The sequence below is a fragment of the Syngnathus leptorhynchus genome, chromosome 3, assembly GCF_054491065.1.
Source record: "Syngnathus leptorhynchus isolate UIUO chromosome 3, UIUO_Slep, whole genome shotgun sequence".
NCBI classification, from domain to species: Eukaryota; Metazoa; Chordata; class Actinopteri; order Syngnathiformes; family Syngnathidae; genus Syngnathus; species Syngnathus leptorhynchus.
The window spans coordinates 11,925,785-11,952,830 of NC_141197.1; the positions used below are offsets into that span (position 1 = coordinate 11,925,785).

General features: G+C 42.0%; 2 protein-coding genes across 5 annotated transcripts; one reads left to right on the forward strand and one right to left on the reverse strand.

Moving 5' to 3' along the window:
* Nucleotides 1-41: 41 nt before the first annotated feature.
* On the forward strand, nucleotides 42-10,518 carry sltm (SAFB-like, transcription modulator). Of its 4 annotated transcripts, none has more exons than XM_085907565.1 (20): nucleotides 42-60; nucleotides 1,642-1,723; nucleotides 1,805-1,854; nucleotides 1,978-2,005; nucleotides 3,096-4,008; nucleotides 4,597-4,640; nucleotides 4,733-4,848; nucleotides 4,916-5,065; nucleotides 5,230-5,342; nucleotides 5,416-5,558; nucleotides 5,627-5,727; nucleotides 5,913-5,969; nucleotides 6,062-6,189; nucleotides 6,320-6,479; nucleotides 6,563-6,681; nucleotides 6,988-7,164; nucleotides 7,467-7,769; nucleotides 7,866-8,004; nucleotides 8,852-9,021; nucleotides 10,017-10,518. In XM_085907565.1, exons 3-20 carry the CDS (start codon nucleotides 1,813-1,815, stop codon nucleotides 10,120-10,122), a joined length of 3,009 nt encoding a protein of 1,002 aa, XP_085763691.1. In that variant the 5' UTR covers nucleotides 42-60; nucleotides 1,642-1,723; nucleotides 1,805-1,812; the 3' UTR covers nucleotides 10,123-10,518. The 4 variants fall into 4 exon arrangements, with proteins under 4 accessions (XP_085763691.1, XP_085763689.1, XP_085763690.1 ...); XM_085907563.1 differs by lacking the exon at nucleotides 42-60 and adding an exon at nucleotides 611-779; XM_085907564.1 differs by lacking the exon at nucleotides 42-60 and adding an exon at nucleotides 611-779 and having other exon boundaries at nucleotides 5,416-5,489.
* A 2,337-nt stretch (nucleotides 10,519-12,855) lies between these two features.
* Nucleotides 12,856-26,190, reverse strand: mindy2 (MINDY lysine 48 deubiquitinase 2). The gene is made up of 9 exons (XM_085908287.1): nucleotides 25,289-26,190; nucleotides 24,643-24,700; nucleotides 24,496-24,560; nucleotides 20,284-20,442; nucleotides 20,025-20,127; nucleotides 18,278-18,420; nucleotides 17,511-17,684; nucleotides 15,898-16,071; nucleotides 12,856-15,571 (listed from the first exon to the last, which is right to left on the reverse strand). The coding sequence occupies exons 1-9, from the start codon at nucleotides 26,120-26,122 to the stop codon at nucleotides 15,371-15,373; spliced, it is 1,911 nt and encodes a 636-aa protein (XP_085764413.1). The 5' UTR covers nucleotides 26,123-26,190; the 3' UTR covers nucleotides 12,856-15,370.
* Between the last annotated feature and the right edge of the window lie 856 nt (nucleotides 26,191-27,046).

Sequence of the window (27,046 nt, forward strand, 5' to 3'; positions counted from 1 at the left end):
TATATATTTGCGACACTTTTACGACAGTGCGCTTCGTTGACCTGGCACATCTTGTGATAAGTTGGTTATTTTTCAAATTGTCTTTTCGGCTGTTCGGATGATAAATGAATACACGAATGTCTTTATTTAGGTCATCGATTGAGCTAAAATACTGACGAAATGCGGCCATGTTTTAAAGGTTACAGATTAGGATTTTGACTCAATCGACTCAATCTGTCTGCAATATTAGCGCGCCTACTGGTGGTCACAGCGAATTCTACGTGCGACTTTAGAAATAAATCTGCAATTTTATCAATCCAAAAAACATTTACTCTAAGCACAGATTCGCAAACTTATTACATCCAATACTGTTTACAAATACTTTGCTCTCCAAGTACCACTATAATGACCAACTTCAAGATACAGCAGTGAATACAGTAGTGTCGTAGGCCCCCAGTGTGATCTAAAATGTTTTATTTTTCAATATATACACAACTCATATTCTTCTCCCATATTGAATGGGCGGATTTAGTAAAAATACATGGTCATGTTGATCCTCCACTCCACGCCAGTGCGAGGCGCTGTTGCAAAGGGTGTTAAAAAACAGTAAGGAAAAACTGCTCTAATTCAATCTGCACACGTGATTATAAAATTCAGCCGTTAAAATGGCGTCGGTAGCCATTTCCACGGCGGTGAAGAAAATAACGGAATTAAGGGTTGTTGACCTCAAATCTGAGCTCAAACGGCGGAATTTGGACACTTCGGGTGTGAAAAGTGTACTTCTCGCCAGACTCAAGCAGGTAAAGACAGCGAATGTTGTGTTCAATGCAATGGGTCAATGTCGTTGTTAGCTTGCGAGCTAGCCGATACTAAGCCGACCTAAAAGCAGGCGAACCAAACGGATGCGATTAAACATCCAAAGTGAGATTGTGTTTCGTAGAACGAACAACAGCAAAATCCCTTGTCATTGTGTTGTGAGGCAACGTATTATCTGCGTTTGTTTTTATTTGAAATACATGCAGAACAATGGCGCGTAATGAGAAGTTATTGCGGTTTTAAAACAAGCAGAATCCTACAATTGCTCTACGTTCATGTTGAGAGACGAACAAACCACACATAGGAAAGCGTTGTCTTTGTTCTGTCGTATCTTTAGCCTTTACGTGAAAGATAGGAATATTCGCAGCCCCCCCCCCCCCTTTACAAGTCACATGCGTATCACATTCATTTAATAATTTGGCGATTTTCCGTTGAAACAATATTGTGGAGGATCATTTTCAATGGATATTTTTCCGAGACTGGCAATTCTGTAGCGCTCTTTGCCGTTAACGCCTCTGTTTGGCCAGTCACCGAAGCGATTACAGTAGTTTTGCTATTTTAACGTGATGTGTAGTTTACTGTAATGTGGTTCTTCTGGCTACTTATGATTAACCCCCTTCTTATCTTTAATTTTTCATTTTTATGGAGCTCTAACCACTCCGTTTCTACATGGATGAGGCTAAAGAGGCATTTATAAAGTGTTCTTGATAAAACAGTTCAGGGTGTTTGAGTCTCTGAAGGTGGGCTCAGCTTTTTACTGACATGGATTGTGTAGCCACTTTTTGTCTATGAAGTGAAATAAGCATGAACTTGACAGGGTTAACCAATATGCTTATCTGCTTCAAGGCTATCGAGAGTGAAGATGCAGACTCCAGTAGTTTTGAAATACAAGCTCCTGTAGGCACATCTACTCGTAAAAGAGGCAAAGGTAATCTCTTGTTTGGACTACTCGTGTTGAGGCTTTTTAAACCATTTTGACGGTTTAGAATGTCTGCACTCAATATTTTAGGAAAGAAAATGGACTTGGACACAACCATGGAAGATGGTACGCCTTCAGAGGTAAACAACATACTTTTACTGCTGCTGCGGTCTCTGGAAAGCAGGACTAAAGCTGTCTAATGAAGAAACTTAATCGTATTGCATATTTGACCAAATCCACTCAGTGATTCTTTTCTCTCTTAGGAAACAGAGGAGTATGAGTCAGAGAAAGGTATGTATGTATGCTGAGACAATGATGTGTAAGGTTTTAATACTCTATAAATCATGTCCACATAGTGGCAAGAAGCATCTTTTGCACACCAGGTTTGTTTGAGCTGCGAGTGGCTTCATTTTCTTGGTCTCTTCTCACGAATGGACATGCGTAATATCGATATGTCCCACATTTTGCACTGGAAAGGCGTTGCACGCACATGGTCTGTAGGTTTTACACCACTTACAATGGATCTGGAATGCAACTGTCACATTGTCAGTCACAAGATGCAAAGGACGTCATTCTAATTGACACCTCGATTGTGATCCAAACGAGGACATAGAGGATCATCATTTGTTTTGAGGATATTCATCTCTTGATCCTATCAAATCATCATGGGCACAACATCACGGACTGCCCAAGTGAACGAAATGGTTGCTATTGAAGCGGTCATCAAGTGAGATTGCTGCAAGTGACGGCTCACGCTACATCATTTGAAAAGACAACAATGCATCGGCATTGGGAATGTCACAGGACTTGATCGATTCTTCAAGGCAGTTGTCCATCCTAACTGCACGGATGTCTTTCCGAAGAAGACATAGTCGTAAGCTGCAGCACGACAGTTCAACGTGGCTTGGACTTCGACAAAGACACGGTTTGGTTACAGAGATACAGGTTGCGCACACGGCTGTGTTTGTGCTCACTGGAAACATCGGACAGTCAAGAAAGACAGTCATCAAAAGGATGGACTTGAGGACTTCTTTTCTCAACTTACCACTGTGATCAACGAAAGTATAGAATGGATGGTTGAGACTTCCCTCCGCTTGCTTTCTGATTTGAATCCCACCAGGAAAGGTTCCCCACTTTTGGGTGGCATCTGGAACGAGACCTTCACAATGAATTGTCTTAACTGGAGTCCTTCCCCAGTGATGATTACTGAATCCTCGCTCCCTTTCAATGAAGATTGTGTGTTTTGTGTCTTCCTGTGGTGTCTACGCCCTCGATGACCACTAACACAAAATGTGCTTTTCTATTCTACTTTTAGGTGAAACATGTGACATATCCATGTTAAACGTGTTTTTGCCATGTTTATCCTTATTGAATCCCTCAGATGTAACAGATACAGATGATGGTACACGCGAAAATTGTAAGCCTGCACTCGACGAGGACAACCTCTCTCAGCCTGAGCCCGAGGCCGAGACTACTGCTGAAGCTGACGTTGAACCGGAGACAGAAGCCACGGTCGCCCAGGCTGATTCAGAGCCCGAGGTGATGAATCCTGACCCGGATGCCGAGCCAGAGGTGGATGCCGAGCCAGAGGTGGATGCCGAGCAAGAGGCAGAAGCAGATCCGGAGCCGCACGTCGACGACGGGGCGAAAGACGAGCCCCGAGTCGACGACGGAACGAATGACGAGCCCCGAGTCGACGACGGGGCGAACCGAGTCGACGACGGGGTGAATGACGAGCCCCGAGTCGACGACTGGGTGAATGACGAGCCCCGAGTCGACGACGGGGTGAATGACGAGCCCCGAGTCGACGACGGGGTGAATGACGAGCCCAGAGTCGACGATCAGGCAGAGGTCGAGCCGGAGGGCGACGAGGAAGCCGAGCCTGAGGCGGACGGGGAGGCCGAACCTGAATTGGAGTCCGAAGAAGAGATGGCTGCCGAAGCCATGGATTCCTCGAAAGAAGCAGAGGATGATCACCTTTCTGTGTCTATACAAAATGAAGATGCCATCACCTTAGATGTTGATGGCGATGATCTTCTGGACACAGGTAAACATGTGAAACTTCCAGATTCAGAGGCCGACAAGGGCAACGATGAGCCCGAGGCCTCTGCCGAGGTGATCACAGATGATGACATGAAGATGGAAGAAAAAGATGGTAAGGAAGATGACGGAGCCTGGGGCGAGCCCTCAAAGGACGACAGAGATGTCACAAAGAAAGCTGAAGCTGGAGATAAAGAAAAGGATTCTGGGAAGAAAGCACCCTCATCTACTGGGTTATCTGGTCAAGCAAAGAGGTTTGTCTTTCTATGTCAGTTCTTTGATACTACTATCAAGGTCACCTCTATAGCAACTCAACATTGTGGGTAGCTTCAAGATGTTTTTTTTTTTTGCCATAAGGGACGCGTTCACAGATGATCTCAATCCCTCAATTTTTTCTTTTAAACATTTTTCCCTTTGTGGTAAATTGCGACAGTACCCAGGAGTTGAGAAGGCCTACTCTGTTACTTTGCCTCTTCCAGCGCTGTTAAAGCCCTCCCCATTTTTGGCTGATGCGCATCAGTGAGAGCATTAGTTCCCTTGATGGCACCTTTTTATATTCACTGAGAAGGTCCACAAACCACCTGAAGAGTTCATTGGTCAAGGGAATTAATTGGCTTACGACCTGACCCATCACCACTGGAAAAGCTCTGAAGCCTGAGACATTGTCACATCTCCGCCTTGTTCACAGGATTGTTTTTATTTTGCAAAAGTTCAGAAGGTCTTTGTTTGTCTCAACCCTTCCCCCTCCCCCCACCTCAAAAGATGTACCCTTGTCACTTAGCATGAATGTTTCATTTATTGAAGCTCATTTGCTGTTTGTTGTGGCAACATTTGCTTTGTAGCTCTTCACGAGACAGAGATGGAAAAGCTGCAAAGGAGGATAAGGGTAAGGCGTGTTGCAAAGCTTAATTTCTCTTGAAGTATTTTTTTGTTTTGGATTTTACACCTAGTCCTTTTCTAATGTGTTGTGGGAAGCAGTTGTCGGCAGCGGCAGCAACATCAGCTCCTCTTCCTCTCATAACATTTGGGTGAGCGGCTTGTCCTTCAACACCAAAGCAGCAGATTTGAAGAACCTCTTTGGCAAATATGGCAAGGTAATATTGCATTGTCTTTTTATTCTCCATCACTTAGGGTTGAAATCAAAATGTTATCTGTTGACAGGTTTTAAGTGCCAAGGTCCTAACCAACGCCCGCAGTCCCGGTTCAAAGTGTTATGGCCTGGTGACAATGTCTTCCAGTGCAGAGGTGACACGTTGCATCTCCCAACTGGACTGCACTGAGCTTGATGGCCAGCAAATATATGTTGAATGTGTAAGTGAAGTAAACTTTCTTGCATTGATTTTGTTTTCTAGAGATGCAAGCGTTTGTACCTCGTTCTCGTAACAATGCCTAGATACCACAACAGTTGATACTCTTTACGCTTGTCATATCACATGGTGAATTTGAGCAAACTGCTTTTTTTTTTTGTCCCAAAGGCCAAAAATTACCCCTTCAAAAAAGAATCGTCAAAGACCGAATCAGATGACAAAGAGAGTACCAGCAAATCAAGTGAAAAGCGCAATTCCACCGGGACAAAGTTGTCTAACAAGTGGGTGCGAATAAAATGGTAAAAGGACTGTCTTACCGATATGATGACTTAAATGTGACCCCCTTCCATTTAGGTCACAACAACCTCACAAAAAAGATGACAAATCTGGAGAAAAGGACAAAGATTTATCCAAGGACACCAAAAGTGGTAAATGTGACACCAGTACATCAAATTCATCCCAAAGTTCTTCAAAAAGAGATGACAGATCCTGTGGACGTATGTTTTGCTTGTATGTTTTTCATACATTCAATTCACTTTAACAAATTGTTTTGTTTTCTGTTCAGGGTCAAAGAGTCCAGGCGGTATGGTGGAGGGAGATCAGACCAAAGGAAAGTCAAATTTTATAAAGACAAAACCTTTTAGGAAAACAAGATATTTTGATAAGGTAAGACATTGACCCACATTTAGTTCACACACAACAAGAAACTGAGGTTGCATTTAAGATGGAACGCTTCCACACAAAAAATCGTATTTTGCCCCAAAATCTGAATTGAGCAATAACATCTCCAGTGTGAACTTTTTTTTTTTTTGCACCCACACTTTATCGTACTTCTGTTTGGTTTGTTCCAGCCTTTTGTTCCTATGCCCATGCAAAGACGTCCCAAATGGCTGATACCCCCTGAAGAGGTTTTTAAATGTTTTGTCAATATTTTTTTTTTTTTCACTTGATTTGTCAGTAGGGTAGTTCATCAATGTAATTTTACCATTTCCCCCTGCAGCTGGAGATGTTTAAAAACAAACAACGGTTTGTCAACAAGGAGGGCGGCTTTGTTCCTTTTGCGAAGATAAAGGAGCAGAGTATGCGTGAACGGATGGAGCGTACTCGTCGGGCTACAGAGATGCACAGGTAGGTGGATGAAAATTGACCTGTAGTTTGTCGGTTGCCGTTTTTAGTTTGCAAGCAGCACTTGATATTGCATATTATGTTGTATGGTTTTAGTAGGAAATTTTGTTGTTCATACTGATTTTTTTTCAAGGCACCGCGAAATGATGGAACAGGCACGCCGTGATCGTGAGTGTGAAGAGCGGGAGAACCTCTTCCGTGAACGCCAGAGACTGGAGATGGAAAGGCAAAAGCTGGAGAGGGAGCGCTTTGAGAGGGAGAAGCTCGAGAGGGAGAGAATCCGAATAGAACAAGTACGTACACAGACTGAAAGAAACTTGGGTAAAAAGAATCATTTTTGGAATTATTTGTTTCTGACGTGTGCAATGTGTTTCAGGAGCGTCGGAAAGAGGCAGAACACATAGCACGCCAACAAGAGCTCAGACGACAGCAGGAGCACCTCCGTTATGAGCAAGAAAAGAGAAACCTGAAAAGAGGCCGTGATGTAGAACGCGGGTCAGTACCCTCTGCAATTCATGCATTGTTTTGATGACTTGATGCTGCAGCAATGCTGAAATCAGTTCCATTACACTTAGTATCGTATTTTAAATATATAGCCTAAGTCAGCAGCAGGCATCTCCAATATGCCACATAGATTTTCCTCATTTACTTGTTTCTTCTTGTAAGTGACATCATTGTGTTTGTTGTAGGCTACAGTGCAGTAATCAGAGAAAGGGCATGGTTTAGAATGAGAAAATGCTTTAAAATATTTTTTGGGTTGAGGCAACAAGAGCAAATCCCAATTTTTGTTTCACATTTCAGTCGGCGAGACAATCCATACTGGAATGGCAACAAGAAGATTTCGGCTGATGCGCCCGATGCTCGTCTTAACCAAGGCAGCAACTTCAACAGGCCGCAGAACCGATTCACCAACTTCAACACCCGCCAAAGGGGCCGCTTTCCACAGGCTGCTGTAGAGCAGACAAACACGTTTGACAGGTTTGCTTCAATCCATGGCATTTGAGCTCTGCAAAGTTGTCACCGAACTACAATGTTTTAGGCGTCCAAGTACAGACACTCCCAAGTTGCCAATAAGTTGTTTCAGAAGGACATAAAATTCTTTCCATCACTAAGGGCTCAAGTACTGACCAATCAAAGCGCACCTTTTTCTGGGTTTGATCATGAGATGCTCGCGAGCGGAGCCCTAAGGCACTCTGATGTCATTTTTAGTCGGCACTCGACAGCAACTAGCAAAATGGTCATCCACTGAGAACAACTCACTCACACTCCTATTTTTCCAGGCGCAACCGATTTGACGGTGAGCCTGAAGCAAAGAAGAGTCGACTAAATCTTCAGCGAGAAGGCACCAGCTTCGAGCGGTACCCCAAGAATTTTGAAGCGGTGCGCCGGGATGAGCCTCCTCCTTCGCGCACAGACCTCCGCGACACAGACCGCAGGGATCGAGACGAAAGGCGGCCCATCCAAATGCACAATCGGCCGATGGGGTCCAGGATGTCCGGCATGACCCACACCCGCTCCCCCAGGGAGGGAGGCCACGGGTGGAAGGATGACGCCGACATGAATGCCAACAAGAGCGAGCTACGGTAAAGCATTTTTTTTTTCCCCCCTCCCTGTTTCTTTTTGGGGTTTTTCGTGTTGACCTCAGCTTATTTGCAATGGCGCTCTTGTGGTTTACGCAGCGGCCCCATGCGAATTCGCACGGAGCGACCTGGTAGAGACGAGCCCGGTCCCACACTTCGAGGAAGTTCTTCAGCCAGCCGAGGAAGAGGATCCTTTAATGATCGAGATGGCGGAAGAGCCATCGTGATGAATGACCAGGTGTGCTTACAATCTTATCATGACAGTTATTCTACATCCTTGATATTCCAATGAAGTCCACGTAGTACGAGTCCACGCAGATTCCTTGCTCACAAGATGGTTCAGCGAATGCATTATTGGACAGACCCGGGTGCGTTTCTAGAACGACTGTCAACATTTTTACCATTACTGGCTGATAGTTCTGCACAGTAGTAGGATGACTTTAGCATACTAGTAATACAACCACATGCCATTATTGAGGCAAATGTGTGCATTAGCTGACATCTGCGCGCTGCTAGTGAAGTGCTCCATGTTAAGTCGTCGAAGTTTGTCATTAGAAGCGTATATTTGTCAACTAGTTTGTAGTTTTGACTCAGTAAAATACTTCTAGTAAGCCAAAGTTGTGCTGCTTACAAGGACAGTGAATATAGTAGTACTTGTATCTTAAGATGGATAATGTTGCTGAAGAAATCTCAAGAACATATTTTGAAAGGATTCAAACTAGTTGGTATACAAGATACCGCAATATTTTTTGGGTTTTGATACGTCATGTAACCCTAAAAAGAACAACGTTGGCATACTAGCAGGTCAAGTACGAATCGTGAAACTGCCTTAGTTGCTACTAGTATTACGAGTGAACTCCAACATGTTAATATTTTATAAAGCGGTAAGGAGTGTGCTTATAGGCTGAAAATGGTGCTAGTCTTGGGGAAACTCCCCCCACCATCAAATTGAAAGACGCAGTTCTACTGCAACAAATTCTCTTGCCTGTACGGAAATAGTAGTTAGAAAAACGAGCGTAAAAGCATGGATTTCGAACTGGATGTGAAGTATTTGGAAATAATTGCTCAATTGGTTTTCCATGCAGGCTTTCAACTCGGGCCGCCGAGTGGTGGTGCAGTGTCACAGCAGGGAGCAAGGCATGAGGAAGGAATGGCAAGCTGGCTCAGCTTCTCAAGGAGGCAGAGGAGGAAGCAGCTTCTCTGACAACCGCAGGATGAGCAACAGTCGCAGCAGTATGATGTCGCCGTCGTCTAGGTAAAACAGTTTTTGTCCCTTCCGTCTTGCTACAGTTAAAACACATTCCATTAGCAAACAGACAAATCTGTGGAATATAAAGGGATTTCCATGTTCATATATTGAGCACTTGGAAAACTGCCTCAACTGCAACTAAATGCTGTGAAGAATACATAACATAAAACCATATATACAGTAATAATTAAGGCCAGATTTGATATGGCTTTTTAGGCCAGTGACGATTCTGATGTTTTGACAGAATAAAATTCAGATAAATCTTACTATAAAATGGAATTCTAATAGTGTATAGAATCTCTTGTCAGGATATCGGGCCAAAATGGAATCATAGATTTGCGCAGTAGACAGTGTTTAATTTCTCAAGGCGAACTAAAGGCACACTCGAAAGTAGTAATCCTGGAATTTTACAATACAGTATTCCCTCGATTATTGTGATGGTTATGTTCCAAAAAAAATGCCTGCAAAAAGTAAAATCCATGGAAATAGAGTGTGACTATTACCTGTGAAAGCTGCATTTGCTGCTAAGCAAACAAAGAACCAACAGCTGTCCATGAGCGAAGAGGGAAAATGGATGTATTGTACAAACACTGAGCATAGCCAATTCAACATTTTGGAATGTCCTGAAAACAAAGGAAGAAAGAAAGAAAGAAAGAAACCACTGCTCGACTGAGCAAAAGACATCAACATTGAGAGAGCTGTGGAAACACCCAAAGACAACAGTCAGTGACACCGCTGCAAACTTCCACAGGACAAGGATGAAGCTATAACAAGCCGCTGTTCAAAGAAAACTTGGAAGCCATACGAAAACATGCTAACCACTCATATTGGAATGTTCCTGACAGAATTTAAAAAAAATATTGAATTCCTTTAAGTTGGCAGCTGTGAAAATTTCAAACATAAAAAAAGAAAATCAATTATTTGGACTAATCTTTGGGCCAATCAGTAGAATACTGTCATCAAACAGTGGATATTGATAACCCTTTTTCTCCCCTCACCAGTCACTCATCTGGAATGAGTCGCATCGTCCAAATCACCAGCAGCTCCATTCCCAGCGGTGGCAGCACAGGAAGCTTTAAGACTTACAAAGGAACGCGGCAGTTCTAATGTTAATCACAATAAAAAAAATGAGGACCCTCTGCTGCATTTTATTTTTTAGATTGTTTTAGGTGGCACAGACACATTGTTGGGGTAAAGACTTTTTATTTTGTATAAAAGCATTCATTTTAGGGGTTTTCGGACATTTCTGCTTTGTAGATTGTCATAGGTTCTGTAACGTTATTGTTTTCTCAAGTTGTCATTTATTTTCATGTTTTTTATTTGAAGGCAATTTGTTCTCTCTTACCCCCACTTTTGAATTATTTGCCATGTGGCAAAACAAGATTTGCTGTCATAACGTGTTTTATAAAATGATGGATTTAATTTAGACTCCATGCATCCCTTTTCAAAACTGTCAGTTAATGCATCTGTGAACAAAATAAAACATTGACTGTTTCCATCTGATATTCTGGAAAGCCATTTGAACATTATCTTACTGTGAACTTCCTCACATTCGTCCTCACTAGTATGACAACTGTTAGCGATTACTACTAGTTTACTAGTGAGGCAAAACAATTACTTGACATCTACACACGGCGAATGATGTACGACATTGGAACAAGTGCAATTATTTTTTTATTGTCATGCAGTTTTTTCCGCAGTTGTCCCATATTGCCATTCTACCAGTGAAGGTGGTGCATACTAGTATGTGGAGCTTATATTCACAACATAGATGTGAAAATGCATTTGAACTGGAATGGATGATGTTGAATGACTTATCCTTGATAATCCATCTCAGTCCATGTACCAATATTCTTTTGTCATAAGACAAATTAATATTGTTGTGAGCATTTTTAGAGAAACATTTTAAACTACAACCTTTTTGTTGGTTTTCCATTTCAAATGATGACAGCAGAAGTTGAAGTGATGATTGCGCTTTTATTGGCAATTCTAATCAGGTTGAATGTCCCTCGTTCATAAGGCATTTAGTTAAATATATATTTACCACCATATACATAATGTGACTGCAATGTGAAAAGGCTACATACATTATTTGGTCATTTATGTAAATAGATAAAATGAGCACAATTGAGTCTGTTGTTGGTACGAGTGTTTGCTGCAAAAAAACATCATTCAGGGTCCAACAGGAAATGAAAAGAATGGAAATGAGAACTAAATCATTTTTGTCAACACAAAGCTGGAAGTGCGTTCAAACTAACCTGAATGTAGCAATTTGCAATAGTCGCCAACAGCCACAACATGAAAACAGCCCTTTTTGGATGTTAATAAATTAAGAGTTCAGCTGGCTTCATATTGCTACCAAGTTTTGATAACTCTTTTTGCCAGTAGTCTTTTTTTTTTTCTTCTAAAAGGTACCCAAAATGACAACAGTGCCCTTTGCACACTTCTGATCCATACAAAATGAGGTATGTTGCTTTGCTGTTAGTGCATATCAAAAACCAAATGATAGCCACTACTCTTATTAGTTTCCAACGTGTTGAAATGCACATTTTACAGAATTGACCTCACTTTTTTCTTTTTTATACAAGGCAAACGATAAACACATTGACACACAGTCTTTCCTATCAACTAATTGATCTTCACAATGAAATTTGGGGGGATGATGACTGGGATGGCAACAAAAATAAAGAAAAGAAAAGGCTCTGCTCACTCCAAAGCAACTCCCACCATTGTTTCATTATCAAAATGTCTCACCAAACAAACCAACAGCCCCATCAAATTGGCTATCGGGTGATGAATAAAAGAATTATAAGTTGGCACTCACCTATAAATTACATTATGCCACTGTATTGTTTTCCAACTAAATTATGTCTTTTTTTTTATCACAAAGGCAATATTACTTTTCACAATTTATTTTATATTGTAAATTTTGCTGAACCCTGTTGAAAGGAGGCTTGTATTAGTTTACAATGAACCCCTGCTATTTCAGCCACAAAAAAATTGAAGCCCTCCAAATGGTTTGCAAATGCCGAACAATGTAGTGAAATGGCGGCAAAGCGCTACGTGAAGCCCCTCAATCCACCTCAACATAGTTCAATGACACCGAGATTGCAACAAATTACTTACCGCCTGAAGCTACTCAACTCACTTCAACATAGTTCTTTGGTGCCAAGTTGTCACAAGATAATGGCAAAATGCTTCTTTCACTATATGAAGCTCCTCAACTTCAACATAGTTCATTGGCACCAAAATGGCACGACATAAAGCTTTTACTACACGTTTTCATTTAGTTCCTAACCCTCAAGATGCCTCGACACGAATCTCAACTCACTTCAACGTAGTTCCTTCGTACCGAGATGGCGACAAAGCACTACTTTTTTTTTTTCTTCCAAAACCCTGACCTCAATTCAACATAGTTAATTGGCAGCAAAATGATGACAAAGCCCTACGTGAAGCTCTTCAACTCACTCATTGGTTCCCTTTCAACCAACACACACAAAAATACAACAACAGGGGCTCATTGTACTTTTTTAGGTAGTCCGCATGCATGAGCAGCTTTAGTTTAGAGTGAAGTCTACAAATCAAGCGTGCTCCATCATGTGTGTGTGTGTGTGCAAGAGTAGTTCAACAAGACTGCAGGCCAGAGGAAGTGCGCCCATACAAAGCTTGAAAAAGAGCTAGCATAGTATGTCTTCACAAAAAGGCCTGAGTAGTTGGCATGTTGGTGGTGGATTGTCTCACACTGCTCGGACGCCTGGATTTGTCCTAGAAAAACATCATAAGGCGCCTTGTACCAAAAAAAAAAAAAAAAAAGCCCCGCCCCTTTCCCCCCCACCTCTGTCCTCTTGAGTCAAGGCATCCGACTGGAATGTTTTGATATAAAAAGGTCTCAGGAGCATCCTCTTGTCAGAAATATATACAGTCTTGGGGAAATGCATCTGTATGGAAAGCCCTTTCAGCATTTCTTCCAGATCCACCTTAAGATCCATGAGGTCTTCACTATCAAGACAATTCAGCGCGCTAGGAGGACAAATGTACCTGTAACATTTGATTTCACCGCTGATATATAGTCAACGACGTGTTACTCGTGAGACAAAACTAGTCCAGTGTACTAAATGCTGAAAGGGATTTCCATACATGTATGTGATTGGCTACAGCTTTACATGACCAGGGTTCTACTTCCTTCACCTCAACACAACAATGGGACAATAGAGAGTTCGTTCAGTTTGCCAACATCCCGTCCGGTTGTGCCACAGAAACGTTTCGATAATTATTCACCATGGTAAAAGTCTGGAACTAGTATCGTGACAAAAGTTTGGCTGTTCTCCAAAGTGGCCGAATACTTTACTCGACAATACACGACATTCAAAGTGAGCAGACCGTAATGACACACATATTCATGTAAGGCCAAACTGTGCGGAGAAAAAAAGTACACCGTTTTGAGATCAGAACCTCTTAAGTGAGCATACAAAAGCTCTGCATTGTGTTTCCAAAACAGACAAAACCCAAATATTCAAAAGGAGGATTTGGGCCACACTGAGTAGCAAAGAAACCCTTACGAGACTATACTGATCACGATTTTATCAGAATATACTCAGACTTTCACAAGAATTTGGAACAGTACCACCATAAATAATTGTAATGTTACAATTAAGCCATAATATTACAAGAATAAATGTAATCATTTTCATTTAAAAAGTGGTAGAATTACGAGATTAAAGTTTTGACAAATTATAGGTGTAATCTTACATGTAACAAGTAGGAAGCAATCATAAAGATGGCGTCGTAATGTTTTTAGAAAAAAAGTTATACGTTGGAATAAATCGTTGTAGTGTTACAAGAATGAAGTCATGAAATACATGGAAAAAGGTTGTGTGGTGTTACAAAAAATATATATATCATTATGAGAATAAGGGGGGAAAAAAGTAAAATTATGAGAATAGGTTTAAAAGAAGAATAATATTTTTTCTTTTGTGGATTATTACATCGTTTTTCAATTTTCTTCTAAAATATTCACTTTATTCTCGTGATATCACAGCTTCATTTGTATACTATATGGCATTTTTTAAAATTTGTATCTTGACTCCATTCTTTGCCATTTTAATCATGTAATTCTAGGATTTTTATTTTTATTGCAGTATTTTTTTCCCCCGTGTGGCCCAACAATCCTTAGTAGAGAGGAACCCCTTACAAAGCACTGAGTCAATCTACTTGACAGCCATCTTGAGGTCCATGTACTTGTCCACTCTTAGTTCTCACAGTTAAGACAAATCAGCTGAATAGTAGAACGAGCACTTGGACAACTATATGACATTCCTGTCTGCAACTACAATACAAAACAGACACTTGTGAATTGCTGTTGAGACAAACCTGTGCACTAGTTGACATCTGTGTCCTACCAAGACTACGTGAAGCACTAGATGTTATCAAGTACAATTTGATGTCACTGGCAGCACACATTTGTCAACCAATGCACAGTTTGCCTACTAGTGTGCAGCTGGTTACTAGTGCGTAACACATGTCTAGCGGTATTACTAGTGCAGCACATTAGTTTACTAGTCATGCTTGTTTGCATATTTGTACGCCAGAAGTGGAAAAAATCAAATTCTAGTGAGACTCATTTTATTAGCGCACTGAATTGGCTTACTAGTGAGAATCAAGTGTGAACTAGTACATAGTGGTCGTGAACAATTGACCAAATTCCAATCGACATTGCAGTGTAGTCGAATGCGATATTCAAATTGCTTTCCATACTTTTTAGTGTAAAAAGTTAACTGGCAACATTAAGAAATAAATGTTGGCATCAACAAAGCTTACTTACATAAAGCAGATGAACTGTAAAAAACGAAAAAAAAAAAAACAAGACAAGTTGAAAGGTTTGTCGTAACAAGAACATGAGTGACGTTTACTTTCCAGAAATGATGTCTTTTCCTAAAAAAAAACAAAAAAAAACATTGCCTTTGTGACCAATATAATGCAGTATGGCAATTGGTAACAAAGTTCCGCTGACTCGGTCAAAAGATCCCGTGGGGGGGGGTTGGAGGAGCGGGGGCGCGTTGTGGTCCGCTGAGGATGGAGGCTAGCAGGCACCAGTGGTTTGGGAAGCAAATCCTCTTGTGAGCGTCTCCTAGTGTGTCTCCTTCCTTCGCCAAAAACACGCACGTATGGCAAACCCATTGACTATTTAGTCCATATCCTTCATATCCAAGGCCCATCAACGAGTGAGACTATTTGGCAGCGTTAAACAAATGGAAATCCGTTTGATCGTTCTACTAAATGATCTCACTGGTTACTAGCGCAAGGATGATGCATATGGACAATAAGCTCAAACGGCTTTCCATACGCTCGCTTGACGTTACAAAATGACACATTTGTCTTTCTCCTTGGCTTCCTTCTTGGCCTTGCGCTCTCCGCTAGACGACTGTTTTCCCGGGCTGGCCGCGGCCTGGCTAGCGGCGGCGGCCGCTGCCGCGACCGTCTCGGCGCCAGCTGCGGGAGCATCGACTACCGCTGCTCCTCCGTCCGCCTCGTTTCTCTCTGCCGCCTCCTGCTGAGCCTGCAGCACACGCATCGACCGCAGGTGTCATCCGACCATTTTCTATACTTTGAGAAACATCCTTATTCCCCATACTTGCTGTAAATGTCAAATATTCCACTGACAGAAAATATGTCAGACAGAATAATTCCCTGCTCTTCCACTAGCCGGCCCAAAGTAGAGAATAAGAACTTTGTGCTCGAGTAAACAGGCCCAGATTTGACACTCTTCATAGCAACAACTCCCACTGGGGTGCAGTGAAGCCCTTAAGCGCCTGGCTCTGACTCGTTTTCATCTGCCTCAAGCCACTTATCCTGCCCGTGAAAAAAAAAAAAAAACACTCATACCTGCGCCGCCGCTGCCTGCTCTTGCTCCTGTTCCTGGTAGTACTGCGATGCTCGGCGGTCCTCCTCCTCCTGCAGCTTCTTGGCCAGCTCCAGGTCGCTGATTCCGGGCAGCTGCTCCCACTGCAGATCCTGACTCTGCTGCTCCTGCTGTAGTGATAGCGCCATCAGGTAGTCCTGACACGCACAAGGATGAGGTTAAATCACAACACGCAATACGTCAATTTGCTTTGAATCTTTTCAAACTTTTTGTTGCCAGAAATTTATTGCGGTATACTACAATTTTTATTTCATGTTTACGGAACAACAGTTGTATATAGATGGCAACTATTACAGGAGAGATATTCTTTATCATCCGCAAAGAATGATGAAGAGGCTAATGGGGTAATTTTGACCGATGATGTGTACGTATCTTTCCATAGGTCTTTATTTTTCTGCCCCAAGTTGCCTAGGCGGGCACACCAGAAGAAAAGCAGCACAATATTGATTGAAATGGAAACCAAATTAAACTGCCTTGGAATAACTTTTTTTTAAGAGCATCTGAAACACAATAACGACATTTTTTATTCCTTTCAATGAGGAAAGTCAATTTAAGATGCAAGTGTATTGAATTACTCGGGCGATGGAAAAAAATTAAACCATTATAGATAAATTTGGTTACAAGTGCATTTAAACTGAGTTTTGTTTTGTTGGTTATTAAATCATTTTGTTCAAATAGTATTACTTAAAGAGCCAAGGTTTTGTTTGTAAAGAATCTCAGAACCACTGACCTAGATTAACGATTCGATTAGGCAGCTCTCAGTATGATGCAGTGCCCTTCTCCACACACTACAACCAAAACAATACAAATGACACCATACTGATATATCTCCCGTTTGGATCTCATTAGGTTGTGCAGCTGCACTTGACGTTTGACGTACGACATATTCTCTTCCCTCTTGGTTACAATCTTGGTGTAAACAACCTAATTGTACCGTGGGTCTCATTAGTGCTTGCTCTAATCTAAAGGTGTTGATTATACCTTCAGAAATGGATTTTCTCCCCTCAAACCAGGCCTGTCTGAGTAAACAAGTCATCTATAAAGTCTGCCCGAGCTATTGTCTGAGTAGAAATTTGTCAGCAAGTTTTGCTTGAAACAGATGGCTTTGAAAACAGCAAAACTGCAGAAGAGACAAAAGCCTGATGAATAATTAAGGGGCCACTGAGAAGCTTTGGTACATTGGTTGGGGATTTTCGGGCTTGCAGTAGGACTATGGAAGGGGGTGGGCCGTCAAATTATAACTCATCTATTATTGAGAATTTTCGACAAGCGTGCAGTTGAATTTGGGAAGTGGCAACTACATTTCCATTTGTTATTTTAGCCCCACATTGTCAAGGCTTGGAGCAGGACTGTATCCGATTGGTTAGTATGTCTGCCAGAGGGACTGCAGATGTCTTAACCACTAAACAATTATGTCGTACAGAACTGAGTCATGTAGCTTCCTAATCATATTCTACAAGATTGATCTGTGTTTTTTTTTTTATTTTACAGTTTTTGATGGCGTGACAAGAACATCCTGGTTGCAGGAGAAGTAAAATTCTGGTTCTGCTGGCCTTGCCTGCATCAGTGCTCAGACCTGGTCTATCTGATCCTGCTGTCCTCGGTACACCGTCTCCGGGTCTGACGGAGGCCTTAACCGGAATTCAGAATCGCAGAAATTGCCATCTCCGTCCACGTTGTGAAGACTCTCCCACACGACCTTCTCTTCTGTCAGGAAACCTTGATCGGTCACCAGTAGGTATAGTTGACCCTGGAGATAAAACATGCACAGGAAACAAATACACCGTTTTGAGTTTTGAGTGACTCAGCTTGAGAGTTTTTCAAGGTACGAACTAGGTGTGTTTTTTTGGAGTTTTATTTGTCCAGTGAAATATCTACAAATGAAGTAAAACAGCCACCTGAAAATGCCTGGCCAGTTTACGTTTTCTTTTTTTTTGTGTGGACATGAGGTCATGAAGATAACGCACAAAAGCTTTGGCTGCATTGGCAGTGCCAATGTGTGGTAGTGAAGAGTTCAAAACACAGAAGAAAAAAAAAAAAAGTCACTTCCCCTCCTGCAGATAACAGGAAAAGTCTGCTTCAGCCTAACTGATAATAAAGCCAAGCAGCTGCATGCAGTTCATCTTAGCAGAAGCACACCCATTCATAATTGTAATGTTACATATAAAAATACAGCTTTTTTTTTAATTATCACTTTCAAAACAGTGAAAGCCAGACTGTGAGCTTCAACCAAGAGGGAAATGTAATTACTTTCATTTTTTTTTTCCAGATGCTACTACTTGGAGAACAAAAACAAGAAGTGGATGGATGGACAGATGCTAGTCTGTACTTAATGTGATTTACCTTGTATTTAATCATGGTGCTGAAATGGTTATTCCTGAAAAAGACGCATAATTCACCCTCCTGCACGGTGGATGTGAGCTCACACAAGCCATGGTATGTGAGTTGAGTGGCTGTGCTGCTTAGGAACTGCTCTGCCACAATGCCTGCAGAAACAAGATTGCAATTGTGAGCAAAGTAAAACATAATATCAGTGCTTCAATCCAATCTACAATCCTAACACCCTCCTAACTGATTCATGAAGTGCAAAGAAAAAGAAAACTGCAGCAGTGCCTGAGGTAATTCAACTTTCTGTGACGATCATATATGATTGACACTGTCAGGGAGGTATTCCTTTCAAAAATATTATATAAATATATCTTTTATTTTTAGCTGTGCTAGGAAGCTAAGCTTTTCATTGACCTTTCCTAATTTGTGAGGAGGATTATGCAAAAAGTACTTTTTTTTTTTATTTATTTTTTTAAGACTGGCTCTTGGCTGTCATTCAGCCTTTTTTTTTTTTTTGCTTGACTTGCAAGCAAAATATTTTTGATACTAGCACTATATCCTAACACTGGACTCAATTACCACCCCTAGTTGCAGTTAACCGCCAAACTAAATACAGATCAAAGAATTCAATTGTTTTATGTCAAACAACCACATTACTCTGCAAGTCTGCTGGCTAACATAATGAGAATTGTCATTGACAGGCTAACTAATAGCATCTATGGGACAGTTTTAACCTATGAAGCAAACTGAGGTAGCAAAACGTGGGCAGATTATATACCAGGCATATATTCCTTATCCTCTGCCAAGAATGACTCATTTGAAGATTTGAGACTAAGTCCGTGCACATATGTGATTCTTTTGCACAGGTACTGTATACCTAATGAGGATGGCATCACTCTCTCTCACGTGACAAGTGTCCCAGCGAGGAAAGAATGACTTGTGGAAGTGTGTCGCCTTTGATTTGGCCAAGTGGCTTTGCAAAGGTGAGTCCATTAGAAATATGCACTGCAGAAGAATGTGCTTCCCAATGAACTGATGTTATCTATCTCTCAGTTCTGCCTCAGCGTTTTTTCGTATTTGTGAAGCAATATATGAATTATAAGTTATAAACTACTAGTGGCAATTAGCAAAAAACTGCTTTCCAATTAAACAGTGATGCGGCTGATTAACAGAAGCTCCTCCCCTCACTTCAACATATGGATGGTGCCATGAAATGCTTTATTACAGTATTTAGATTAATCCATCCAAGCCTCTCAAAAAATATAAGTTTTTGCTTCAATTCAATGGATATTGTGCTGCTCCTTCCGATGTGCACTTATTGGCCTCCTGGGGGCAATAAAATACAAAGATGGAGACACATGAAGAGGTTGACAAGTGACTCAGCAAGCTGCATTAACATTCCACAAGTACAATTCCTATTTTTTTTTTTTTCAAATCAGACCTCTTTCCGAAGCGGATATAAATCGAATATGTATGCTCTCCACACGGGTGGGGGAGACTAATAACTATTGTCCGTAAATTTGCGAAGTTGTTTAATGGAACAGTGTTGCCAATATATATGACTTCAATTTATTGTCACTTGAAACCATGAAGCATAAAGCGGACATTTGTGGGTATAGCAATACTCGTTTTAAACAAATGGAAAAATAGTGGCAAGATTTCATGAACAACAATTAAGAGGGGGGGTGGGGGACTTGTAATGTGTTGCAGTGTAAGACAAGTGGAGGATAAGCACAAGGAGAGCCCAGAGAGACATACTGACCTTCGCCTGCCAGCTCACTGTTGTCTGACTGTTTACAGGATATTATCTTCTCCACCAGCTGGTTGTAGCTGCAGTTGCCCACTGCCTTGACAATGTCGCACATCTGCAAATGAAGATAGACATTGTGGAGAACGAACATTTGCCAAGAACTCATGCAGCCGCTGCAAAGCTACCATTAGTCATGACAAAAAAATGCACAGTTGAAACAAGAACCCAACCTGACCACAATTATTCTAGCTCATTTTCACTACTGCCGTACCTGGGGGTCCACTAGCCAGCCGTGGTAAAGAGGGATGTCCAGCAGATCAAACACAATGCATTCTGGAGTGTACTCAAAAACTCGCACGCCTGTGAACTTCACATTCACATCCAGGCCTGTCTGGAGCTTGTGCAACACTGCCATGGCGTCGCTCATGTTCTAAGAGGAAGGAAAAAAAAGAAAGGTAGGGGGGGCATAAACTCATGTTAACTTTGATCAACCATCCATTCATCTTGATTAGTTGTTGAATTAAGCACTGTACTGATAAGGCAATGGAGTAATCGTAACATTTTTGGTGCTTTTGTTAACACAATATCAGGGCCGACAGATTAATCAGCAGATATTAGGTAACATCATGTCTCATTTCGATTTAACACGATGACTGATGCAAGGCTGAAATGAGAGGATTTGGACAATTTTTAGTTAAACAGTAGCTCTAAATGTTAATTTGTTGATCAATTAGTTTTCAATTAATCGATGAATTTTGACACCGGTAGGAAGTGAAAAAACATAAAAAGGTGAATGCATGAATAGATGGGGATTACGGTAAACACATGAATGAATATACCGTGTTGCAAACACGTTTTGTTAACAGACGTGAATAGCGTCCAATACGAGCAGTGTACATTCTTGCTTGCACACCGACAGGATAACAACCCATTGATTTTTCTATCTTTACAAGAAACCATTAGCTGCTTGGCGGTTATTGCTTTCAGCCGTGGCACAGCCTCTCTTCCTCGGGTCTGTCCACTTTGACCATGTGATGACATACATGGGACACGATCATGTCAATGATGATGGCTATTGAGCAAATCAACAGGATGATCATTAGAGAAAATTGAAGCCAGAAGAAGAAAAGAGACGTGCTAATAAGAATGATTTGATCACTGACTTATCTTTGTGTCATGTCTGCATGTTCCATCTGTGTTAAATAGGAAATCATACAAAATAAATCTCTTTAAGTCTTGCAGCTACTTGCTGCACAAACAAAATAACGCTGAATTGCTAAAATAACCAAGAGAGTAAAGAAGTTAATTTGTCCTTTAAACATTTGAATGTAGCAGCTGTAATTGGATGGCTTTAAAGTGAAGGCGCATATTATAGGAACTGTAGTTTTTGTACTTGGCAGAAGTAAAAAGGGATGGAATGAACAACCTACTATCTTTTTGAAAAACACCCACGTGTTTGAGAAGGTGAGCATTAAGCGGTGACTTTCATTGTTCCTCACGCACACACCTTGTTCGGTAGGAGTATGAAGAGCAAGCGGCAGGCGCCCACACAGAACCTGATGAATCCGAGTCCGACCCATTCTTGCATTCAGCCCTAAAGCGTCTCCCTGCTGGCTGCAAGCCACGTTGCCATTTAAGTCTGGACTCAGAATAAACCCTGCAGCTGAGGCCTACATCTCACTTCAACGTTTTCATTACACCGCTGGGATGAAACAAGGTAAGCCAAATACACTGTACTGTACAAATTGGATCAGAAACAAGAGCCAAATCCAAAAGCCCTTTTTGGAGATAGTCATGCGTAGGTACCAAAATGTTTATTCAATAAAGGAAAACATAAACCGTTAACAACCCCAGTCAGCGTTAGCAAAAAAATAAAAACTAGCGTTTTCCTCAAAAGTTAAAAAAAAAATGTAAGGGAAAACCAACTAGAATATAATAATTGACTTGACTTGAATTGTATTTGGGATTAATCAGACTAGAAGCACGTGAAATGGTAGAGAGGAGTGTATAATATACAGCCGTATTCCAGTTATAAAGGGGTGTGCAGACTTACGCAACCACATTATTGCAATTGACTATTCTTAGTTATCTGGACAGAATAGATACAAATATCTATATTATACAAATCTACAAAGATACAAATGTATATTATTTCTCTGGAAGAAGAATGATGATCATTAGAAATAAAATCAACTTTTACGTGTACTGTAGTGTTGAGGTGGAAATCCTTAATCGGACACATTTGAGAGTGTGCGGATTAGGACGCTCATGATCTTTACAGACATCGGGATTAGCGGAAGCTTTATAATGGACCACATCTGGTCCATCCAACATAGATGAGCACAAGCAGATGATATTAGCGCCGCATCACTTGCACTCATCTTGGCTTGTGATGAATCCCAGCTCCACAGGGTCATGAGCAACATGAATTGAAATGGTCAGGCCAATGTTTCACACTCAATTGGTCAAATTGTTGCGGCTCCGAGTCACGACGAGGGGCAAGTTCTTTCTTTCAAGGGTGTATGTATTGTTTTCCAACATCACTCAACATACAGAGCCGTCTCCTCTACATTCACATTCTTTCTTTCCTCTTTCCCAACGCAAGGCTGTGGTGCCTTTAAGGACAGTAGGAGAAATCAAAGCTAGTTGTTGTTGTTCACTCCTAGTCAATAAGCTGGTGCACTCTTTGTACTCATGAGTAAGACAATTCCGAGCACTAGGAGAATGACTAGAGCACATTAAAAGAATGACTGTGTCAGAGCTGCTCTATTACTGGAAACTGGTTATTTGGTTGAACAACTGGAGGAAGCCCCACGGGACACATTGCGGCCCTTCACGTCTAGCGTGCTGTCGTTTGAGCAAGAACTGGCTAAAGGAGACAGCATTAAAATGAGCTTTATAATGGGACATTTGCAACAGCGGACCCTTCACTTACACAACTCCTCTGAGTAAATATTTAACAACCGCTAAAGAGCAACGACTGCTATTTTAATCCTCATACACTCGTGTGACAAATGACGTATGAACGTGAATGTAAAAATAGAAATGTTGTGAAGTCCCGGTCTGAACGCTTCAATTCAGCAGGGAATAAAAAAAAAAAAAAAGTCCTTTCATAATGCAATGAGCAAATTCACAATCTGTTCATCAGTCGTTATTGTCATTTTGAATTTGGAATGTTAGACTTGCATCAAAATAACGAAACAGAAAAGCAAATTGTGAATCGCACGGGCCCAATGTATTAAAAAAAAAAGAACTTTAAAAAAAAATCTGCAATATAGCGGCGGGGCATAATGAGCCACGATATATCGGAAAATGGAGAGAACTCGTGCTTCTTCACACCCTCGGACCTGAGCTCGTCTGCAGCAACGGACACCCACATGCATTAGAGCTCCAAGGCCAGAGTCTAGGATTAGCTTGCCATAATTACTGTGCAATGCAAAACTCGAGCCCCTCCCTAAAGACGACGCTGATTTATTTAAGAAGTTGCATTTCAGCCCCGCTTAAATTTAGAAAGCCGGTGCCACCGAGCGACTGAGCATCAGCGAGCGAGCGAGCGAGCGAGCGCGCCGCCAAAAACCTCTCCTCGCTTTTTAAAACGTGGCTTCAAATCATCCACAGATGTGCTGCTGGAACGAGGACAGGCCTCAACGTAGGCAGACCACAGGAGATGGGAGGAAGCAGAGGAAGCAAAGTGGAGCTCCATCTCCGACCCGAGCGCCTCTCGCATGGTGAACCGCACACACAAAAACACACAAAGCAAACCTCAGTAATAGCCAGAGGCTGAACCTAGCCGTGCGTCTCCAAGCATTTACCGCCATTGCCAGCGACAGCACACACCCCTGACCTCTGTTGTTCGCAGTCTCCAAAGACGCATCTTATGTAATACAGAACTATGTAGAAAAACAAACGACTAAGCTTTACTGCTGTCAACTCTGCGTAAATGGTTGCGGTCAACAACATCCTCATCTCTACACTTTTACGTTACATTACATTTTGTGATACCCCCTCGGTACAAATTAAGCATTCCCTTGGTAAGATTCTGTATGGGCGCATTTAATTACGGCATTGATGGATGAAATAAAAAAGCATAACGCAAAGCTTTTTTTGTTTTTATCTTCCCGACAGAGAGCACCGATAAGTTTCAAAGTACTCGAGGGTTATTTCTTTCACTCGGTAATGCCGTCAATAATATTTTGCTTTTGTATCTTAGGAAATTTACCTAAATATAATAATTGCAACTACCTTGATAAAGCCGGGCACACCGATTACAAGGCACATGTATGTCGTGTAGACAAACAAGCATTCACATTTACACTACAAAAACTCAAACGCATCATTTCGGAATGTGGACCATCCATACCCTGAGCCTCGCTCGTCAGTACCGTGAAGCAGACATGTCGGTGGCTGATGAGTGTACGTTACCAGTAAAAGCACATTCATTAGTCATGCTGTGCGTTGATCTAGTACCATAGTAAAGATTTACCTGTTCATAATTTAGTCGCTGGGCCTCCGAGATCTCTTTGGGTTTGGTTTCCAGGATGTAGTCTCCTGTAGGGGCACACAAAAATTGCTCAGTATGGCCAAGCCAAGTTTATTAATTACATTTAAATGCTCAAAGAGGAATACTCACCAAGATATTCCATCAGTTGCTCGGCTGTAATAATCTCCATCATCGGCGGCATCTTAACCTGTGACAGAGAGATACAAAGCAACTATGTTGGGTATTTTTTTGAAACTGCTTGTTCTCATTAGGGTTGCCGGCAAGGTACAAAAGCTATTATTTACAAATAACGTAACATTATTGGTCTATCTTGTGACAAGCAGAACAATTATACGCTTTTTCACTAGATGGCAGAACATATTATGCGGTCATATTTATCGTATAGTAATCGTATTAGTGTAAGTCTGGGGGGAAAAACGTCGTATTGGTGTTGTGGTGCATCGGCCTCACTTCCGTGCACGTCACATGGGTTCAATTGTGTAAATTTACATTTGACCCATTCTCAGCCTTTCACTTGAAGTCAGCTGGCACGGGCCTCAATTTAACATGACCCTCAACAAGATAATGCAGTATAAAAATGGGTGGATGGAAAGAAGGTAGAATTCCGTTGTATTTAACTTTTTAGAACAACATTTGTCATTTTTTTTGTACATTTAATTGAATCATCAGCTCGTTTTCCTAAATGCAAGCAGTGATGTTTAAACCCTGCCAATTAAAGTGGCTTACAATGTGAATTGTTCTTTTTAGGAATAAGACCTCTAGGTGGATATTTTACCTTCCAGGCAAGCAGAAGGACGTTCATGATGGCAAGCAGCGGACAGGGGCCATTTTCGTTCTGGGTGATGATCGGCGTGTTCTCCTCCCTCCACTTGATCCATTTGATGTGGTAGATGGACTGACCGGCCGCTCGGTCCTTAGCGCACGTCGCCTTGATGCCATCCAGGCCGAATTCGCCCTGCAGGGCCAGGGCCAGCCCTCTCTCCTCCAGGCCCTCGCTGTTCAAGTCCGAACTGGGGCACGAGTTGAGCTTGGAAAATGACTCGTCCAGTGAGTCCAGGCTTCGGGACTCGCAACCCCCGAGGCTGGCGTCCGGGTCCAGGTCACTGCCGCTCGCCAGCCCCTCAGATAAGGCGTGCGGGGCGCTCAAGTCCTCTGGGATCGTCCTACCCGGGCATAGATGGGTAGGTTTTGCAAGTTTGCTCGGTTCGCTTTCCTTCTCGTCTGCACCTGAGCACGGCCCGTCGGTTTGGTTGTTTACTAACTTTGAGGCACCACCCTCCTTATCTGGATCCGAGCCCATCCCGTTACTGATCTGCTGCTCTCCAGACCGAGAGTCCCTCGACTCGGCGTTATTCCTCGCCCCCTGTTCGACCAGGACCTCCGCTTGATCACACCTGCACGCGCCGGGGTTGACGTGAAGGTTGCTCGACTCCTCAGCCGTGCTGTTATTACAGCGATCTATATCCAGCAAAGTATTGAGGCGAGCCTCACTATTTGTGCTTTTCTGCGCCGCTCCTTTCCCACCTCCCGCTGCAAGAGCGTCGCCGGTGCCCGCCCCGATGGTGTCGCTCCCGACGGTGTCTCGATGCACGTCTGCATTTTTCTCCATTTCGATTGAGCGACTGTCGACAGATTCTAGCTAAATTGCAGCAGTAGATTCGGTCCAAAAGACGCCATGACAACTCTACCGGTGACGTCATCAGAATGAGATTTTTATTTTCTAGGCTTACTAGGGGGCGCTCGAGACGCAAGTCAGGTGCTGGTGCGTTTGAAGATCCTCGGATATTCGACGAGATGCCTTCTGATTTCTGTTGATTACTACTTCACCTTTATATTTTCATATCCACAACTCTGGCACCGTTTCCATGACTCGTGTAAAAGCAGAAAGTGGCCTCCAAGTAATTGCTTAAATAATCAGCAGGGGGGACTACTCAAGTACTGAATAATTGAATTCTGCTTTATTTGTAATTGGAGCATGAACATGAAATGAAAAAATAAATACTTTATATGCAGCTTTAGATATTGCACAATATCAGTTTCATTAAAACAAAGAAAAATATTTGACTAATATTACAACACTGGTGAAACAGCACAATCCCGGCAAATACAGTACAGTGACAACTCGATAAGTTTTCTGAAGTTTAATGTGGAGTAGGGTGATTTTTTTGACAACACTGACAACGCGCATGGCATCTGGTAGCCGTTCTTTCTTTTTGTTCATCTGTCCATCTGACAAACCATGAATCCTCTTTCAATCCTCAATTTAGGGTGAGCTGGAGTACCCCAAGTGCGTTCATGGACCACTCACAGTCGGAAAACTCAATAGATGCAACAAAAAGCAATGAGAGTATGTGAGCACATTGCAGCGAGTACATGGAAGCATACAATTTATTGGCCTGATCATTAACCTCGGGCACCGATGACCCCATTCAAAGGAGCTTCACGTTTTGTGGTACATTAAATGTTAACATGACAATTGTAATGGCTATATAGTTCACTTATTATGCTTTATTCTTAATTTTGATTGTCCCGT

What these genes read in the sequence shown, in the direction of transcription:
- sltm (XM_085907563.1), top strand. Translation starts at nt 645, where the DNA reads ATGGCGTCGGTAGCCATTTCCACGGCGGTGAAGAAAATAACGGAATTA. An exon ending in TACTCGTAAAAGAGGCAAAG is followed by an intron (nt 1,724 to 1,804) that starts GTAATCTCTTGT and finishes TCAATATTTTAG; the next exon opens with GAAAGAAAATGGACTTGGAC. An exon ending in CAGACAAACACGTTTGACAG is followed by an intron (nt 7,165 to 7,466) that starts GTTTGCTTCAAT and finishes CTATTTTTCCAG; the next exon opens with GCGCAACCGATTTGACGGTG.
- mindy2 (XM_085908287.1), bottom strand. Translation starts at nt 26,122, where the DNA reads ATGGAGAAAAATGCAGACGTGCATCGAGACACCGTCGGGAGCGACACC. An exon ending in TCCTTCTGCTTGCCTGGAAG is followed by an intron (nt 24,701 to 25,288) that starts GTAAAATATCCA and finishes TCTCTGTCACAG; the next exon opens with GTTAAGATGCCGCCGATGAT. An exon ending in GCAACTGATGGAATATCTTG is followed by an intron (nt 24,561 to 24,642) that starts GTGAGTATTCCT and finishes GTGCCCCTACAG; the next exon opens with GAGACTACATCCTGGAAACC.